The sequence below is a fragment of the Oryzias latipes genome, chromosome 14 (genome assembly GCF_053564925.1).
Source record: "Oryzias latipes strain Hd-rR chromosome 14, Olatipes_Hd-rR_3.1".
Classification (NCBI taxonomy): Eukaryota; Metazoa; Chordata; class Actinopteri; order Beloniformes; family Adrianichthyidae; genus Oryzias; species Oryzias latipes.
Window position 1 is genome coordinate 14,491,535 of NC_136250.1, and position 20,729 is coordinate 14,512,263.

Below are 20,729 nucleotides of genomic sequence, written 5' to 3' on the forward strand. Positions count from 1 at the left end.
GGTCATAAACAAGAGGGACTACATCTTAAAGGGAACGCAGGTGTGTCTTGGAGTTCCCTTGAGGCTTGTGCGGCCGCCACAAAGGGCATCATGAACATGAAATGTACGATTGTTGTGCGTGGGGTTAAGGGTATTAAAGTATTTTTCTTTTAAAATATTTGTAAGGCTAATGTAAGTTGAGTGCGGTAATGACCTACGGGTAATGCTGTAGCACAGTGCTGGTACGCCACATTCTGGTCATTAGTAATGTGTCCGTACTGGTTCCTTACTAGATGCATACAAATTCTGCACACATGCAGAACCTCAACACAAACTACTCTCTGGTTGACTCATTGCTAACAGTCCGGCTGCACAGGGAGCACAAACTTTAAAAAAAAATAAAATGAAAAGAATTTCTAATAAATAATGAAAAGGGCTTGCGTTGTATCTACTTCACCCTTACTTGTGTGTAGTCTATGTTTTCACTATGACCTGCCATGTGTATGAACATTTTTACTCTAGAGGCTCACCGAATGGTCTAAGACCTTGATAATTCATGTGGGCCACCTGCGTCCCCCGCACATTTTGCCCATTTTTTGCCCGCCGACAGCCCATACCCACCCACAAGGGCGCTTGTGACTAAGGCATAGAAATAAATTAGGCTTCATTTTATCAAGCAAATGTCATTTAAAGCTTAAAGTCACAACATGTCTCCAGCAAAAACACAATCAGCTATTGTGTTGCTGTTGTGTCACTGCTCTTTTTTTCAAATGTCTGAGCCCAACTGACCACAATGTGTCCAATGCAATTTTCAGGATGACTTCCTGTTAGTTCAGTGCTGCAGAGACTCTAAGCTGCTCTGTTCGAGTTTAAAGGCTTCAACATATTAAATCAGCTTAAATCCCCCCCCCTAAAAAAAACAAAAAAAAACAAACCTCCTCTATGGGTTCTTCACACACGGACACGTTAAAAGAAGTTAAAACTCATCATAAGGGGAGTAATAACCATTCACCACCATTATGATCACCAAACACACAAATTCCCAATGTGACTAATATACTGGTAAGAAAAACTGCTGGGGGGCAACTATTTCTCATAAAATACAACCCAGATTTAAGCTTGCAATAACTTTTGACAGGCATAATAACACAACACACACACACTCAGAGGGATTCTCACATATTCGGGCCAATGATTTTTATTGGATTTATTATTATTGGCACATTAAAATTCAAAGACTTGCAGTGAAAACCGCTCATAGCACTGACATAACGAAGAATGTGCCACAGTGATAAACTAGCATGGTGGCAGGAAATGATATCAGTGTAAAAGAAATAATAATACTAATAATAATAAAATCGGTAAAAGACCCACTCCAATCAGATTTTAAACTAAAGTAAAATTGCTTTTGGAGTTGTGGGCCGGACTGTTGGAATGAAGCAACGCCCCCCCTTTTCCCCTCCCCGTTGCTGAGAGCTCTCCGTTTACACTCGGTCACACCTCCAATCAAACATTACAGATGCATTAAGGCCGGTTTATACTTTGAAGCCATTTGTAATTGTGCAATCGCGTGCAAATCGCATCATTTAACCGAGTACCTGATAACGGAACAAACTGTCCAGGAAATGCCTCTGAAAACTGAACTGAGGGAGTTAGGAAATACTGAACTTCACATACAGATGCAGAGAGACACAGGAGAGAGCGGACAACTAGATAGAAAATAGAGCGAGGTACATGTCATACCTCCTAACTTGCAGCACTACAGAATGCAATTCGCCCCATTTTGTTTCGCCTCTGTGTTTCCTTGCCTTTGTTTAGTAGACAAACACACCACTTCCTCCTCTGCCTCATCACGTACCTGCGCGTTTGCAGATGCAGCAAGTGTATGATCAAGATGTCCTTCATGTTAAAAATAAACGCTGGAGACAATTGTGTTGCTTGAAAGTGTAAACATCACTGAGAAGTTCATGGCAGTGCTCTCGGACAGTCACAAACAAAACCAGCCTACATTAGGATGAAGTAGACAGTGTAAATCTGGGTACAGCTGATGCGACGGCTGATATCTATGAAGTGTAAACCGCCCTTCACTTGTGGTCGCCTACAAGCTAATGCATCAGAAAGGAGCAGAGCAGGGAGCTAGAGGCCCATCCAGAGTGTTTCCTGCTACAAATACGCTCTATTTCCAACAGCATTTTTTTCCTCCGCTCCTGATTTACAACTACAGTGATCCCTTGCTATAACGCGGTTTACTATTCACGGTTTCGCTACTTCACGGATTGCATCGTGCATTGTGTTCTGCATCCTGATTAGCTAAAAAGTCACTCCGCTTCTTCTCTACCTGTGCAGTTTAATATGTACACGTACGTAAAACAGCTTGCCAAATTAACATTATGTACGTGCAAATTCTCTTGCAATTTCGAGTTTCTCTAAATCCCATAGAAAAAAGAGCAACAACTGCCTATCACTATGTTCTTCTCCCGAACAAACACACCTACACCGCGGGCTTCAAAAGAAGAAAACACTGCAGAGCGGAGTCAGGATGCAGCGGCTCAGTCTGAAGAGCAGTGAAATACACCTAAGTCACTATTTGTCCCACTGTACTTTGTATTTTTTTCATAATCATTTTAAATTTCCTCCCGTTTAATCCAATTACTCGGGCCGCGGTGGGCGGGGCTAATCTCCGCGATTTGAAGCCTCCTGTTCACATCCATGATTAAAATTATTATTTGACAGTACAGTACAGAAGTTATTTGTTGAAAAAAACGTTTCTAAAGTACTTTTTTTGTGAAACAAATGCTTGAGCCTGTAAAATGGTTTGTTCTTTCTTTTCAATGTATAATAGAGTATTTAATTGTATAATAATTGTAAAAATAAAAAATAAAAATAGAGGTTTCTTAGTTTCTACTTAACGGATTTTGTCTATCACGGGTTCTTTTTGGAACGTAACCCCCGCGAAAAACAAGGGTTTACTGTGTTTGAATAAATAAATACTCAGAAAACAGTTTTCAGCTGCATTTTATTTACATATGTCCTCCATTATCAAGAAAATGCTTCAAGAAAATGTTTAAAACACCAAAAACAAGATCTTTGTCCCATGGGGTTTTAAAAAAATGCTGTATAGATGTTTCCTCCTGCAGTTACACATACCTGCCAGTAGGACCTTTTTTCCCTTTCCATCTGTCTACCATCCCCCCCCCTTAAACTTGACTCTATAGACTAATGCCCCCCCTGAGTCACAATCCTCCGAACCATGTTTTTGTGGCATGTATCTCAGGTGCGCTGACTCATCTCATGCACGCTGAAGTTCTGATGGCGAGGGAGGAAGGACGGGGCTCTGCGTAAAATGCGATGAATGACAGAGGCTGAAACAGGATCAGGAGCCTTTTGTCCCTACAGAACTCAAAGAACCTCATCCTGGAGCCCAAACCGGAGAATACAAAACATGCGCACTAGTCTTGCTTGTAAATCCTAGTTGTGCTGTCACTGTGAGATGACAACAGTTCCAGCCATGGCAGCTGTGCCAAGGATGTACAGGAAAATATGGTTACCATGGGAACAGGAGGAAAACTGACTGTGCAGTAAACGCATTTTTTCCCCTACAGAGGATAGCCTGAAATTCTGGGTAACACCCATAAGTGAATTTTTTACTAAAGCTTTGTTTTCAGACCCTTTTCTAGTATTTTTTTTTTTCTTTTTGGAGGAAAATTTAGATACTTAAAGAAAAATTTGACATAATTCACCATTTGCTGAAATAAGTTTGCAGAAAGCTTGCAGACTGATATTTAGGCGTGTAATAACATGTTAATAATAAAACAGGGGGACAAAAAAGCTAAAAAAGATTCGATTCCCTGGTTTCCTTTACACTTTTGACCTGTTTTGCCTTTAGGTAAAAAGCCAAAAAGCTGCACCCTCACCTCCACAGCCGCGCTCCACGTCTCCCACTTTATGGAGGGCGTCTGCCAGCAGGTCTGGGAGCCTGCCGTTCAGATCCACAGACGCCAGGCAGCCCTTGTATCCTTCTCGGGACGCGATCAGTCTGGGGAGGCTGCTGTACATGCTCTTTCCAACACCCCCGATGTACAGCTCTCCTGAGAGGAAAGAAAACAAGATCAATGATGCAACAAGAAACAGAACTAATTCCAAATGAATGCAGATATGGCTGACCTTTTTGAACGAAACAAACCAACCTTTCAGGTCCAGGTTGCGGGCTCCGTTGGCGTGCTGGGTGACGGTGCGGGAATCGATCTTAAGGACGTGCACGTTGTTGTTGTCCCGGGAAATCACCACATTGTGCCAAAGGTTGTCGTTCAGAGGCCGATCTGAGTTCCCCTTCATCAACGACGGTCCGTTTCCCAGGTCAAAAACGTAATGGATGTACCTGCAGAGCAATGACGTTTCACACGAATCAAATCATCGTTTAGCAGGTTTTTTTTGTGCTTCCCCTGCTCGTCTTCAAAGGCTGAGATGAGTTTAGTGTGCGTGACCGGCCATAAGTCACCGTTGCAGAAAAATCCCCACAAAATGGTTATTCATGAATACGCAGCATCACACGTCAGGCTGAGCCACACACAGGCAGAGCATGACAGCAGTGCGGGAGGCTGCTTTGTGTCTGTGTTGTCCGTGGAAGCTTCTGCTGCTTCCTCCAAACGTCCTGCTGGGAGGATGTGTGTGCGTGACAACCGATGCTGTCATTTTACAAAAACTCCCTGATCATTATTATTTTTTTGTCCGTGTTTGTTGAACACTAATACAAATTTGGAACACTTGTGTTGTGTTGACAAAGGTGCTGGAACGTGGGAACAATATTCTGCATGACTTACACGCCTCCAATCCTCCCCCGTTAGTACCAAACCGCTCATCACCAACACTTTCTTTAGAGACTTTGAAGTCAACCACTGCAGAGGAGCAACGGAGGGAAAGCGGAAAAAGGAAAAGCGGGCAAATCAGGATCAACTTCAAGGAAATGAAAACCAGATTGTACCTTTGAGAAACACACATTGAAACTTGAAAGAAAAAAGAAAATCTTGAAAACAGTTTTAAACTCAAAAGGACGCATTATAAAGTTGATAAAAGTATTATCAATTTGAAAAAATGAAATTCTAAATTTGAAAAAGTATATTTTAAAATTAAAAGCAATATTAAAAATGTGAAAGAAAATCTTTAAAACGTTTATTCAAAACAAAATCTAGAAAATAATGTTTCTTTGTAAGGGCTGCTGTTTTTTTTTTTTTTTTATTGTTTTGCTATCTTGTTTCTCTCGAACTCTTTGCTTTCAGATTTTTTCCGTAGCTCCTCCTAAAATTAGGCCCAATACAAAAGCAGAAAAGCTTGAATTGAAATTGTAATGTTAAGACCAAAAGTAAGAGAAAAAAAGTAGAAAATACAAAACAACAGCTGTTCCAAATACACATTGTTTTTCTCTTCGGTAAGGGTTTTAAGTTTAAAGTTAATTTTTAAGTCACGTTACATTTTTTCAAACTTTCAATATTTCTTTCATTATCTTCAAAGTATTATTTTTTAAATTTAGCTTTTTTTTATTTTCTAATTTTTTTTTTAATAATTGAAAATATATCATGAAAAATCCACTTTTTGAAGCTTATAAGTGTGTTATGATGTTAATTCCTCACAGAAAACAACCCAAAAAGTGCTATTTTGATCCAATCTCTCATTTCTGACTTTTCCTCTAAAAACCTGCGTCCTGCGCACATTTGCCCCTCCCATTCCATGAAAGCGAGCGGGTTCTCATATTGTGACGTGGAAAAACTGAAGAACAGCCCCTTCCAGGAGGAGGGTACACTGCCAGCACCGCCTCCAGGCAACACACACACACACACTTTCTCTGTGGAGCTAGCGGTGATCGGCTAAAACGTTTTCATTGTAAAAGCACAACATGCACGTCCATATTGGCAAAAGTTTGGAGGCCGGCGGTAGTTTGATGTCATGAAATGGGCGGCACCCACACAGAGGGATAGCTGGTGCCTCAGAGATCGAGTCGTCTAACTTCCTGGTAGGAAAATGAACTATGAAAAGAGCTCATATTTAAGTTAATATTGTACGTTGATGTGCTAATGGTTAATACATAACCATAAATGGATATAGTTTACTCTGAAAGATTTAAATAAAGCATGATATAGACCCTTTAAATATTCAGATTTTTAAGATTGATATTTTTTTCAAACTTTCAGTCTTTCTCTTAAGTTAAATTTTTTTTCTCCAAAATTCGCTTAAAAAATTCTATTTTTTTATAGTTTAAACCCTTTTCAAGTTATTTTTATCCAAAATGTTTCCCAAATTTTAAATGTTTCTTCCAAAGAATTTTTTTTCCTAATTTCAATTTTTTTACATTTCCTTCAAGTTTAAAAACATTTTCCCATTAAATATATTTTTTAAATTGTCAGTACTTCCATGAAGTTTAAAAGATTTTTATTTTTTATTTTTGTTTATTATATTCCCAATTACTGTTTTCAAATGTTTACATTAATTTACAATGTAGGAACTCTTTTTAATACTGAATTATTTAAGGTTCCTAGAAAAGGTTTTCTTGCAGCTCTCCGTAGCATCTTGGTTTACAAAATCTGCGATTTTTTTCTTCCAGTGAGGAGTTCTCACCCTTTCACAATCTCCACCACGATGAAGTCGCTTCCATCTCCCGAGTTGAAGAGGATGAGGCCGTCCGGACTGGTTGTTTTGAACTGGAAGAACAGATGCATGGAGGCGTAGGCCTGCAGAGTGGAGAAGGCCAAGTAGCTGGCCTGGGTTAGAAAGGTCACGGGGTTGGCGATAATGTGTCGCAGGCCGAAGCGAGCGTTCAGCTCGCAGTAGGAGATGTCCCCGTTCTTGCACTGGTCCAGATAGAGCATCCCGTTGAAGGAGAGCGCCTGCAAGTGGCCGATGAAGTTGGACGGCACCACGGAGATGAAACGCCGCTCTGTCATGATCCCTGTCTCGATGTTGTTGAACTCCAGGCGGGTGTGGGCACCTGTCATGTGACCTGCAGACGAGGAAACGTTGGCTCGCACCACAAACGGCAAAAAGCGAAAACCTCTTTGCAGAGCGTTTGCCGATTGGTTTACCTTCTGCTGTCACGTTGTCCACGGAGAGCTGCAGGTTCTTCCCACGCCGCGCCACCTTCACCGTGTGCCACTCGTTGTCATTGAGCTTCTCGCCTACAAGGAGAGTCTCTGGCCCCTTGCCTGAGTGGAGGACAGCATCAAATGACAATCATACTGCATGAGTGCAGCGTTTTCTCACATCAAGTTCTCGACTTGAGAAGCACACTACACACATCCGTGTCTTCATCACTCACTCGCACAGTCATGCTTCAAGAAAAAAAAAAAAATCTGCAAGAAGAATGATAAATGAGATGATCAAACCACAACAGAGCCTCCCTGAAAGTGAATACTTTAAAACTAAACCGGCGTGGCGTCTGCTGTCAACCCAAGGAGTCTTCTGATGGGAAAGCAGGCCTCGGGGTAAAAAAAATAAATAAAAAGATCTAGAGATCGTGTGCGAGGATGGAGCGCATGAGGAGTTCCTCGCCATTCACCGGTTTCAAAATAGGTCACAGTGCAGAGGCTTGCCTCTGCGGCACCGTCAGCCCGAATCAGTGCCCGCGCAACAGGCCGACACAGCGGTTCAAAGAAGTTCTGACATCGCTTGGGAAACTAATTGGCCATGCCTAAGCTGGCTGCGCCTTTGGGGGGTTTGTCTGTCCGACAGAGCTAAGGGTGCAGGAGGATTCCAGGGCGCTAAATGAAACTGGCTTCTGTTCACTTCCCTACCTCATCCACAGGGAAGTTAAATACATATAGATAAATGTATATAGAACTCTGTTACGGGCTGCATGTTGAGCCGGTTCCCCCTGGCATCTGAAAGATGCGTGTGAACAAATCAAGCACTCCCAGCATGGGATGGACTCACATGAATTATTTTATTCTTTTCTAAAACACACAGAGATGGATGGATGTTCCCTGCTCTTTAAGTATTGTAATGTTAACATAGTAACACAAAAATTCCATTTCTATTTCTATTCTATTTATTATAAAATGTCTCCCAAATCTACCAACATTAAAGACCCACTTCGATCATCTTTAGATTCTGTCAGTGGTCCCACAGGTCTAATAATTACAATTATGCCGTTTTCAGCCTAAATTACAAACAAACAAAACACTGTTGTTTACATTAGACTTTATTTTCGCCTCTACATTGTGGGCCGGAGCTTTTGATACAAAGCAAGCCCGACCCAACTTCCCATCACCCATCTGTTTACACGCTCTCCCGCTAACTCACAGCTCCTCACACTTCAACAGTTTAGAGCCAGATTCCAGCTCAGACGAAGAAAACGAAGACGTGCATGGATGTAGTCGTCTACAAGCATCAGAATGGATCGGAGCAGGGAGCTGATAAACACCAATTTGCTCCTGAATCCCAGTGATTTCAATACAGAAATTAGCTTAATTTTCTTTAAATATGTCCTCCATCATCAGAAAATGCCACAAGAACATGTTAAAAACACCCAAAAAACAAAGTGAAATGTAAAATCCACTGCACTGATTTTAGTTGAAACGTTTTACTTCATGCCTTTTGAAATTCTCCTTTCCATATTTAAATAACCTAGCTGCTTGATTATGAAACTTCAACAACTGTGCAGCCTTTTTGCACTGCTAGCATGAATAATAGAAAAAAACAATAAGATAGAAGCTAACACTGCGGAGCCGTTTGTGTGCAGGCCATACTGACCGTTGTGCAGCGGCGCCCGCAACGGAGCTGAAGAGTGGACCCGAAAAGCACTGCTACTGTTTAAGCATGCCTGTGATGAAGTATTTAACAAAGAGCGCTGATAAGAAATGCCTCATGTTTGACTAATAAATCCTTATAAATAACGCATCCTCCTCTTAGTATTTCCCTTACATCTTTGCACATTAGTTGCATTTTAACTATTAAAAGCTCTAGTGTGCGTGCAGGCAGAGGTGATGCTGGCCTGTTTTTGGTTTACACTCAAACATTTAACTTTGATCACTTTTTTAGGAAGACTTTAGGTCCATGACAATGTCCTTAAAGACTCACTGCCATGTATTTCTGCAGTGTTATTAACATGTTCTTGTGGCATTTTCTGATGATGGAGGACATGTTAAGCTTCAACTTGCATTTCTGAGTATTTCTTTATTTAACTTGTTGTGAATCAGGAGCAGATGAAAAAAATGCTGTTCGGAAAAAGCTTGTAGTTCATGTCCTACGACATAGAAAACATCTCATTTTGCCTAAAAACGGCATGGTCATTAAATTAAAAGACAGCTGTAAAGGCTTTTACAATAGATCAAAAGATGATCAGAGTGAGTCGTTAAATAAAATATTTTAAATCAAAAGTACAGCTAATATAAATGCAAGGTGAGATTAGGGATTAGTAGTGTCAGAAACACTATGAAGTAAAAAGAAAATAAGAAATAAAGGAAAACTGTTCTCTGCTTGAAAACATTTAGAAATATGCTCTAAAAAAGAATGAAATCCCTTTACTTCAAAAGCTCACTCTTTAGCTGCTCAAGACTAAGCTGCACATGTAAAGAGCCTCTCTTGTCCAGCTTGATCCTCACCTAAATTCAAAATGATTGATTCTTTCAAAGGCAAACTTCAAAGGCCTGGTAGTCCTGCACAGGCCAGGCCTGACACCGAGCTGGGACTGCATGTTCAATCAAAGCTTGTTAAGGTGATTCTCTTATTTTGGCGGGGCTTGCTTTTTTAACAGAGGCGCATCATCCTTTTCTTTTTACCCCGTTTGCCCCGTCCCATCCGGCGCGGGGGAGTTTTCTGCAGACACCTCGTCGAAGAATCCGAATTATTGACTGTCGCTGTTCAGTTATGAGGCGATCCATCAAGCAATCAGAGAAAAGTGCTTGATATTCACAGTGAGCTGCTGATTGGGTGACGGCTGCCTATAGAATCCATTAACAAGGTATCCATCATAGGGGCTGCAGTGTTAATCTTTTTCAAAGGCCACTGGTGCAAAATGTCTCCATCTTGGAACAGTTTGCTCTCAGACACCTCTATGTAAAACATTCTGTTTGCACATGTAGGTGCAACGCCATCTGCTGGTGGGGGGAGGCATTGAATTAGAAAAAAAAAAAAATATATATATATATATATATATATATATATATATATATATATATATATGTTTTTTGGGGTCTGTAGTGCACCTATTCAAATACAAGCAACACAAACAATGTTTTTCAATTAAAAAACAACAACATCCCTTTGACCACAAAAAGGTGCAGTTCAATATCATTAAACACCACAAACATGTTCCCTTTTGGTGGCACAAAGGGTTTAGGAGCAGCAGTGTGACACAGAATGATCCGCCGTGGCTGATTGGCTCTTTGGTTTCAGCTAAACGCTCAATTACTGTAATTACTTTTATAAGCATTCATAAGACCTCTCTGTATTACATGATCTGAACTGACAACCCGCCCTCCTCTCCACTGGAGATAGCGTTTATCAGTTCCTCGCACGATTGCTGTTATCTGCACCGAAACTTAAATTGCCTCCGTCCGTCTGGTGAGGCGCCACAGGCTGAATCCTAAACGCTGAGGGCTGTAGGATGTAGGCGCTAAAGAGTTTTGTTGGCAGCTCAATGGCAGCTCTCTTTTCTTGTCATTTTAGGTCTAATTTGAATTTCTCAACACTAATAGTCAGATCCCACAGTGCATTTTCTTTTAAATTGAAACTAGTTCTTCCACAAATACAATTCCAAACTCTTTTGATAGATAAGGTCATATTACATCAGACTTGCTGTATTTTAGGCTCCTAAAAAATGAAAACTAGAACTTAATTTTCAGATTTATCTAAAGAAAACATTTTCACACTTTGTTCCTTCTATAGATCCACACTCACTGGTCACTTTAGGTACACCTGTCCATCTGCTCGGTAATGCAAATTTCTATTCAGTCAATCACATGGCAGCAGCTCAATGCATTTAGGCATGTAGACATGGTCAAGACCATCTGCTGCAGTTCAAAGCGATCATCAGAATGGGGAAGAAAGGTGATTTAAGTGACTTTGACCGGGGTGTGGTTGTTGGTGCCAGACGGTGTGGTCTGAGGATTTCAGAAACTGCTGATCTACTGGGTTTTTCACCCACAACCATCTCTAGGGTTTACAGAGAATGGTCTGAAAAAGAGAAAATGTCCAGTGATCGGCTGTTCTGTGGACAGAAATGCCTTGTTGATTCCAAAGGTCAGAGGAGAATGGCCAGACTGGTTCAAGCAGATAGAAAGGCAACAGTAACTCAAATAACCACTCGTTACAATCGAGGTCTGCAGAAGAGCATCTCTGAACACACAACATGTCCAACCTTGAGCCAGATGGGCTACAGCAGCATAAGATCACATAGGGCGCCACTCCTGTCAGCTAAGAACAGGAAACTAAGGCTACAATTCACAGACTCACCAAAACTGGACAGTAGACGATCGGAAAAATGTTGCATGGTCTAACGAGTCTCGATTTTTGCTGCGGCATACAGATGGTAAGTCAGAATTTGGCGTGAACAACACGAAATAAGGGATCCATCCTGCCTCGTATCAATGGTTCAGGCTGGAGACGGTGGTGGTGGTGTAATGGTGTGGGGGATATTTTCTTGGCACACTTTGGGTCCCTTAGTACCAACTGAGCAGTGTTACAACGCCACAGCCTACCTGAGTATTGCTGCTGACCATGTTCATCCCTTCATGACCACAGTGTACCGATCTTCTGATGGCTACTTCCAGCAGGATAACACGCCGTGTCATAAAGCTGGAATCATCTCAGATTGGTTTCTTGAACATGACAATGAGTTCACTGTCCTCAAATGGCCTCCACAGTCACCAGATCTCAACCCAATAGAGCACCTTTGGGATGTGGTGGAACGGGAGACTCGCATCATGGATGTGCAGCCGACAAATCTGCGGCAACTGCGTGATGCTGTCATGTCAATATGGACCAAACTCTCTGAGGAATGTTTCCAGTACCTCGTAGAATCGATGCCAGGAAGGATTAAGGCGGTTTTGAAGGCAACCTGGTAATAGTTAGGTATACCTAAAAAAGTGACCGGTGAGCGTATACATGTAAACATACATTTAAATAATAAACCTGTGCCTTGCTGCCATAGAAAAATCCTATTATTTCCTTCTCTAATAGCTAAATTGTCTTTGATGATTAAACTTGAACCGCATTTATCAGCCATGAAAGCAAATCTTTTGAAATGCAAATAGACGACACCCTCACAAAAACCGCTGCACTGCATGTCAAGTTTCAGCTGCAGTTTCATTACAATATTATGACACGGTAATAATAAGAACATTTGTAATTGAGGCGGTCGTGTGCGGCAGCGAAAGCATCCAATTATCCTTCACGGTGCTGCCGCCGTCCAGGATGAGGCCTCGCTGCTGTTTTCCCTTCGCTTTACAGCGATAACAGTAAACAAGCCCTGCTGTGGGAATGACTCAAAGAAACAGGAGCACATCAACATACTAGCGTGCACATCGTCTTAATCATGGTAGAGGATATAATGATAGGTGACACTTACTGAGGTTACAGTCTATCCTGATACAATCTGGTGGGAGAAAGAGTGAGATAGTGAGATCAAGAGAAAAGGAGAATTTCACATCCTTCAAGGTACATTCTGCAGACAGTTCAGTGCTTTCAGAGCCCACCATCCGGGGACAGCCTGGAGAGTCTAAAGCACCACTTTCCTCGCTGTGGTTTATGGCGTGAACGGGTGAAAGCACGGAGCGCCCGCCGCAGCTGGAGGTGCATCCGAGCAGGGCACAACGTTCGGATCAATAGCAGCTTTATCGACCGTGGAGGCAAAAGGTGCGCAGCGTCAGCAGACCCTGACCGATAGTTTAGCTAACATCTGCTTTGGGGTAACTGTGCAAACCCGGACTGCTGCGAGGAGAGAAAACAGAACGTGAATCGCGTTCTGCAGGAGATGCCTCTGCAACGGTTTAAAAAGAAAAAAAAAGATTGATTCAACTTCAAGTTGAAGAGGGAAATTTAAAAAAAAAAAAGGTCATTTTTGCTTATAAGATTGGAAACAGAAGGAAAGTGGTGATTTGCACAACCTTCAGCCACACTTCCACTTACACCAAAAAGGCGTGTCACTAAATCCCAACTGTTGTTGCTTCAAATGAACAGGATTTTTAAAATAAACGTATCCAAAATATTCACAAATTTTGGGGTGCATTTTAACAATTAACTGCACACGCTTCAGTGTGGAAAGCAAAAGGGTGGAAGTCATGTGGTGGAGGCGGTGCTCTCCAGCTGTCAACCATCACAGAGCAGTGGAAACAGACAGCCAGAGACCAGAGACACAGTGTTGTGATGATGAGTGTGTGTACATGTGTGTGTGTGTGTGTGTGTGTGTGTGTGCGAGAGCCCATCACTGGCACTTCCTGTTCACTGAAGTGCCTCTAAAATGGACAGGCATGTAAATGTGAGGGGCTGGCGCTACAATGGGACCCTGCGGTGGTGGTGTAAGTGCGAGTGTCTCTGCGTGATGATGAATCAGGTCTTTGACTGCCCTCTCCTTGAACTGCAGACACGCCTTTGAAGGGCTGAAAGAGCCGAGACGGTCAGGAGGGACCTGACCCCGGGTCCAACTGAGAGAGAAAGGAGAAAAGCCAAGAGAAGAAAGGCAGAAAAATCATACACACCTACAGTTGCTTAAAAAATCATTTAGAAAAAACAGTGTGCACCCCCCAAAAAGTCTGTATATTTTGTGGTATTTGACTGCTAGTTCTAATGCATAGTAACATGACTGCAGCTGATATGACCTTAAAGTTCCACTCTGATCATCTTTTGATCTATTGTAATAGCATTTCCAGTGGTCTTTTGATTAGGATTATGCAGTTTTGAGGCAAAATCCAAAAACCTGTTGTTTTCTGGACATAGTTTCTGCAGAATGGCAAGAGTTCATGAAGCTACCTTGATTCTGCACTCTGATAAATCTACGTAAACGCACGTATATGCATGTTTCGGGATTCTGTGTTCAAAGCTCTCGCGTTTACGCATAGCTACCCAAGTTTCTACGACCGTTGTAGGATGTACAAAAGTTTGAAAGTTTAACCAAGTCGAACGTTGACCAATCAGGAGAGGTGTATGGATGTGCGAATCGTTTGAAAATTGATAATGGAAGAAAAATGTGTGCCCTGCCAGAAATATGACAAGTCTTCCTTATATTGGAATACAGCCTTAAGCCTTGTCCTATCATAGGCACTTTGACATTGGGAGTTGGGTCATTTAGACCCACTAGACAGTGCTCTGAACCTTTTTTCTTCAATGATTTGTGATCTTCACTGGTGTCCATGGATTCCATGAAATCTTTCCACCTTTATCCACCTTTGTCATGGTAGGGAGAACACGTCAATGGTCATCTTGACCCGCATTGTAACGCACAACGGTTAAAAGAAAAAGTCTGGAACAAGATTGATGAGATTTCTACCACTTTGACATTTTGCACCGAGTCTCTTCCAACTGTAGGTGGCGGACATGCGCTGGTGTTGGACAGCGACAGTGAACACCATATGCTGCATATGCTGAAAGAGCATTCAACAATGCATGTTTAGCGCTTTCCTGACGCCGTGTCTACTACCCGGTACGTATGTAGTTGTGAGCAGAACTGTTGGCGTGAAGCCCCCCCCCCCCCCCTTGATGAGAGTTCCCTGTTTGAATACTCTCCTACTAGCTTACAGCCCCTCACACTCCCAACCTAACATTACCGGTGCAACTAAAATTGCAAGCAATACTAAAGCAACATGGAGACGAACATGGATCTAGTCGTCTACAAGTGGATGCATTGGAATGGAGCGGAGCAGGGCGCTCACATTTTTTCATCTTTTTCTGATTCTAAACGGTTTGATTAAATCGCTACTCTGAAATGCAATTTTGAGTTTAGTTTACTCGATACAGCATACAAGGAAAATGCCACAAGAACACCAACAAGACTATTTTCATCGCAGTGGGACTTTAACTATTTACGCTAAGTGGCTCTAAGATTTATTGCAAACTTGCCAAATACTTTCATGTTGTTGACTTAAGCTCTTATTTTCCACCTCAAAATCCCAGAAGACAATAAAAAAATTCATTTACATGTTTTGTATATTTTTTTAAATTCTAGTCAAATGAAGGCTAAATAAATATGTCTGTTTTTTTGGGTAAAATACAATTAACTGGGAAGCAATGAGGGATTTGGACAAATCTTGACGAAGACCTGGGAGACTCCAGCTTTAGTGACGCTTTTCCGTTCCAAGCGAACAGCTAACAGTAACAATAATTACCTGTGACTTTGCAGACAGACGGCTGTCTGCTCTGAGGCTGAGCTGCAAGCCGCCGGATCCGCGTCTAAAGCTGCTGAAATCGATGCGGCGGGTGCTGCACTGCTTCCATTTGTCCTTGTGCGAAGGTCACACTCAGGTGGAAGTGTTTCCTCTCTCTTGAAAAAAATATGGATTTTCTGAAAAAAGAGGCTTTCCAGGCTGGCAGACGAGACATAGATCCCCACTTTCCCACCAAAACGAGAAAAGCTATATCCTCTCCACGCGAAAGGGAGCAGAGCTTTTTACGGGTGGAACTCCTTAGAGAAATGAATGATGTACGTATTGATTAATAAATGCTAGTGTGGAGCTTTTACAGTAGCGCGTGTAAAATGTTTTTCAATGTCTTGAGTATGAACTGAATAATGATCTGAGGGTGCAGCCCGCTCATCTCTGCTTTCTGAGTCAGACTGGAGGAGGACGGGGGTCTTCCGCCAGCAGTTGATGCTTCCTCAGCTTCTGTCAGGTTCATGTCTTTTAAGAAGCCTATATGGATTTTTACAACTTTGAACATATCTTTTTATTTATGTATGTGAATAATATTCATCTTAACCTCTAACCTTTGACCCACAGAGGTTGTCAGTTATGCTCCTCCAAACATAAATATTATGGGATGACAGCTAAAGCCTCCTTCATTTATATAAAGACTGTCTTACAATAAAAGACAGTTAATGACCTCCAGACGTATCATTTCAGGTTAGGATTCTGTTTGATGCTGCTGTCAATCAAAGGAACAATAAAACCTGAAATAAATGTGCTTAATACATATGCTTCGAACACCTTTTGGTTAAAAAAAAGTCCATTACTACTTAGTACTACTACCACTAAAGACATTGTCGCTTAGATTTGCTGATTTTTTTTCCATGTATTCCATTTTCTCAGAATTCTAGTACAAAGTGTGTGAGCAACAGAGAAATGCTTCACTTTGCTAATGCTAATGCTGTTCGAAATCCACAAACATAAAAACCAAAATATTTTTCCCAAGAACCATTTTTCCGGCACTATTAGGTGCACTTTTTAAATTTTTAAAAAAAAAAGACCATTTTTGCTAACACACTGATGGGGCTAACATGTAGCAATGTCAGACTGTCGTTTTTTATGTTTTACTACAAGGTTAGGAGTCGCTGTAATGTTTGTTTTAGCGGTCTCAGTAAATACGCTAACACGGCTAACGTGTAGCAGTTTACGGTTGTGTTGTGTCTGAATTTCTTCACTATTCACTACATAGTGCACTATACACTGCGTTCGCCTTTTTGTAGTGCTGTCCGTATCTACAATTCCATAATCCAGTGCCCTAGAAACGTCCCAGAAGTCTCGGCGAAAAACCAGTGTCCATCGATGCTCACTAGATCGGCAAATATAGACCACAATGCATTGCGTCCAAAAAATGTATTTAAATGTATTTAAAAGGTTGGGCTAACGTGGCTAACATGCAGCGTTTCACTGCCAAAAACTAGAATAACTGTAAAGGCAGTTTATAAAGTCTCCCTGACAGACTTATGTCTGTTTTTTTTGTCTTGCCTAATGTGCCTTTTATATGACATAGTTTAGACAACAGACCATTCATTGACCATTCTTATCCGGTGTGCCCTATAGTTTGGAGAATACGCTAACTTCCCTATGATGCTCCACAACAGGGGTCACCAACCTTTTTGAAACTGAGAGCTACTTCACGGTTACTGAATCATACGAAGGGCTACCAGTTTGATACGCTCTTCTGAAATAACAAATTTGCTCAGTTTGCCTTTAGTTATACATTATTTATAATGATTAGTAATACTCACCTATGTAAAAACACTGATCATGTTAATGATTTCTAACAATGATTATCAAAAATGACAACAAGGTGGGAAACAGATATCAATATTCAACACTTTATCTCTATTAATCACAGTATTTGTTACATTTTCAGATGATCACTTACATCACTACATTTTAGCAAAAAATATCCCATTTGCACAAGCCACTGACATGCCCTGTTAACAAATCATGAACTATGTTGCAACATGTTTCAAAAAGTTAACAATTATGTAATGTTAAACAAAATCAACTTACATATTTTTAAATATGTAATACATTTTTTATTTCACATTTTGAACTAATGGCCAAGTCTGTGTTATGTTTAACAAAATTATAACTTTTAAATGTCATGAACACACTTTTAAATTGAACACAATTCTTCAATATTTTAATTCAACTTTGCCATGGCACTACCATGTTGTCACTGACTACATCTGGTATCCGTCCTTGGTTAGTGGGAAGACTGGCATTGCATGCTGTTCACCAGTGTGTTGTAATCTGGTGTGTAACTTGACACTGCAACTGTGAGTGAGTCTCTCAGATGTGCATCAGTGAGGCGTGTTCTGTGTTTGTTTTTGATGAAGTTCATGTCAGAAAATGCTGATTCACAGAGATAGGTTGAGCCAAACAGGCTGGCAACCTTCATGGCTGCTGTGCATACTCCACTGTACTTCTCTGTGTCAACAAGGCGCCAAAAGTTTGGTGCAGCCTGGTAGGCTTTGAGATGGAGATCATTTTGCAATGTTATAATTTCAATCTCCACCTGTCCAGCATCCAAGTTGAACGTTGCACTTAACTGCTCAGCAAAGCATGTTGTGTCCCCATTCATGAAAGGGTTGGAAATGAAGAACACACATGGTTCAAGCTGATGAAGGTCACAAAACCTATTCTCAAACTCTTGCCCAAGTCTGTTTATTACTTCAATGTACTTTTCTGCCACTTTTTCAAATGTCTCAGATGCAGAAGCATTGTCTTTCAGCACTGACTGCACAGAGGGAAAGTGCAGAACTTTTTTTCTCTGTAAATCTGCAGAGAATGCATTCATTTTGGCTTTAAATGCATTTAAAGCACTTATCATATCGACAACAGTCTTACCTTTGCCTTGCAGCTGGCAGTTCAGGAGGTTTAGTTTCCCAGTAATGTCCACCAAAAATGCAAGGTCAAGTGTCCACTCTGTGTCCTCTAGCAGTGAGACATCTTCGCCTTTGGACTGCATGAACTCTTTGATTTCACGCAAAAGAGACAAAAAACGATGCAAAACTCGTCCTCTGCTGAGCCATCTGATTTCTGTGTGTAGCAGTAGGTCCCCATATTCTGCTGACATCTCCTCTAATAGTACCTTGAAAATCCTGTGCTGCTTTGCTTTGGAGCGGATGTTGTTTATGATTTTCACAACGGGAGTCATCACGTGCCCAAAGCCGATCACTTTCGCACACAACGCCTGCTGGTGAATGATGCAATGGTAATGCAGAAATTTGGGGAAGTCTGGGTCACGTTTACAGTGAGCGATGAAACCTGTCTGTCGGCCGACCATAGCAGGAGCCCCGTCTGTTGTCACCGCTACCAGCTTTTCCAATGGCACCTTTTTCTGCACGAAAAACTCCTTCACCGTGTTATAAATGTCAACTCCTCTCGTAGTTGTCTTTAAGGGCAGTAGTGTCAGGAGTTCTTCTTTTGTGGAGAAATCATTAAACACCATCCGGATAAAAACCAATAACTGCGCTGTACTGCTGCTGTCCACGGACTCATCGCACTGGAGGCTAAACCACTTGCACTTCGCCAGATCCTGCTCCAACTGATCGACCAAGTTACTGGACATAGCTGATACTCGTCTTGCCATCGTAGATGCCCCCAGTTGGACGTCGGAAAGAGTGGAGATTAGGTCGCTTCCATTTTTCTCGTCTTTAAATACAGTGTTAGCAATTAATAACATCGCTTCTTTGACAACTTCTCCATCTGTAAATGCCTTTTTTTTCTTGATCAGAAAATGTGTAGCTCTAAACGAGGCTTCGGATGCTTTTTGTGAGTTTTTGGTCGGCCTCGTAAAAAAAGACTGTTGCTTACCCAGAGCGGTCTTTAGCTCACGGGCTTTTTCTGCCCGTAGGGCGCTTGCAGGTGGATATTTATCATGGTAGCTTTTGTGACACGTATTGAAATGTCTCTCCACATTGTGCCGTTTTGCTGTCGCCACGGTCGTCCCGCAAATCAGACACACGCAGGTTTCTTTTACAGTCGTAAAAAAGAACTCCTCTTCCCATTCACTGTGAAAGAGATACGTTTTCTTTCTTTTTTCTGCCATGTTTTTGGGGTACGAAAGTGCATACAGCGCCCGCTAGCTTACTCTCCACATCCCACAAGCTCTACTTTACTGCCCATAGGTAAATATTGTGCGCGTTAACCTTAAAGTATTTTTAAGATAGTATTTTTTAAATCTATATACATACAAGTGTGATTAAAAAAATAATAGCAACAGAACAAAATTAATTTTTAGACGCAGCTCTCTATGAGATGTGCTATTTTTGGAACAGGCCCGCGGGCGACTCATGTGGTCCTTGCGGGCGACCGGGTGCCCGCGGGCACCGTGTTGGTGACACCTGCTCCACAAGTTATGAGAAGACAAAGGAAAATCCTTTGGAGGAGTATAAATTTGTAGCTTGTTCTAAAAAGGTGTTTTTTTTTTAATTATAAGATAATGGCTTCTTCCTGACGTCAACAAAACTTCGATTGAGGTTCTTTTCCCATACTGTGGGAAAATATGAAAATTGGCAAAGTTCCCACAAATGTTCACTTGTTGCTTTATCTAGATATATATAATTTCTTACTTATTAATATGATTGCTGTTAATAGACACGTTCAATCTGCACTACTAAAGAGCCACAAGTTTAATGGAGTTTTCAAATAACAAGGGTCATTTTTTTCAAATAAAACTCCCTTTAAGGGCAAATGTTAAGCCGTACTAAATAGAAAGTATAAAAGGATGACGGGTCTGTTATATTTAAAACAAAAAGTGGAAATAAGGTTCAAATGTGAAGATGTTTTTGTGATTCATCATTAATTCAATCTGTTTGCCATCATTTTAAAGCCAAATAATATTCAAAAATAATAGTTACTTAAGGATTAATCTAAAGATAAGGATTAGATTAATTGAAAACCAAACGAATATTAACAGGAGTAATACCTGTTGACATTAATATAAGTTTTGTTGTTTACGATACTATCTCTATGTATGTTCAGTCATCTTTTAGCATTTGTGGAAATAACATTTCTGACAGCCACAGAAATTTCCTGAGTCTTTCTGTGATGTCACAGCTGACATCACAAATGACATTTTTCAATAGTGTGATTATTGCAGGTTCCCTCTGTCTTTGATGTGCTTTAATAGAAATATAACCTATTTATCTGCACAAAAAAACACGGTCTAGGTGTCCAAACACCACATGTGGACACATGTTTGGTTTTCAGGGAGTTCATTTAAAGATTCTGGTGCTTTTCTGATTTTATTTATTGTTTCCTATATTTCGGAACAAGCACATTTGTCCTCGACTGAAAAAATCCCTCTGAGAAAACTGATTCTAGCTGCGAATTTGAGAACCAGGGACATCTACT

General features: G+C 41.1%; 1 protein-coding gene across 9 annotated transcripts in view; it reads right to left on the reverse strand.

Annotated features, from left to right (window-relative positions):
* nrxn2a (neurexin 2a) overlaps window positions 1-20,729 on the reverse strand; it is a 170,629-nt gene that overhangs the window by 74,526 nt on the left and 75,374 nt on the right. For 5 of the 9 annotated variants that reach the window (XM_011483510.4, XM_020708865.3, XM_020708860.3 and 2 more), the window contains 5 exons: window positions 12,536-12,562; window positions 7,053-7,172; window positions 6,589-6,970; window positions 4,167-4,357; window positions 3,894-4,067 (listed from right to left, as the gene is read on the reverse strand). In XM_011483510.4, coding sequence (XP_011481812.1) covers window positions 3,894-4,067; window positions 4,167-4,357; window positions 6,589-6,970; window positions 7,053-7,172; window positions 12,536-12,562 — 894 coding nt within the window. The remainder of the gene's footprint in view (window positions 1-3,893; window positions 4,068-4,166; window positions 4,358-6,588; window positions 6,971-7,052; window positions 7,173-12,535; window positions 12,563-20,729) is intronic. The other 4 variants (XM_078930476.1, XM_020708864.3, XM_020708861.3 and 1 more) reach the window with 1 other exon arrangement.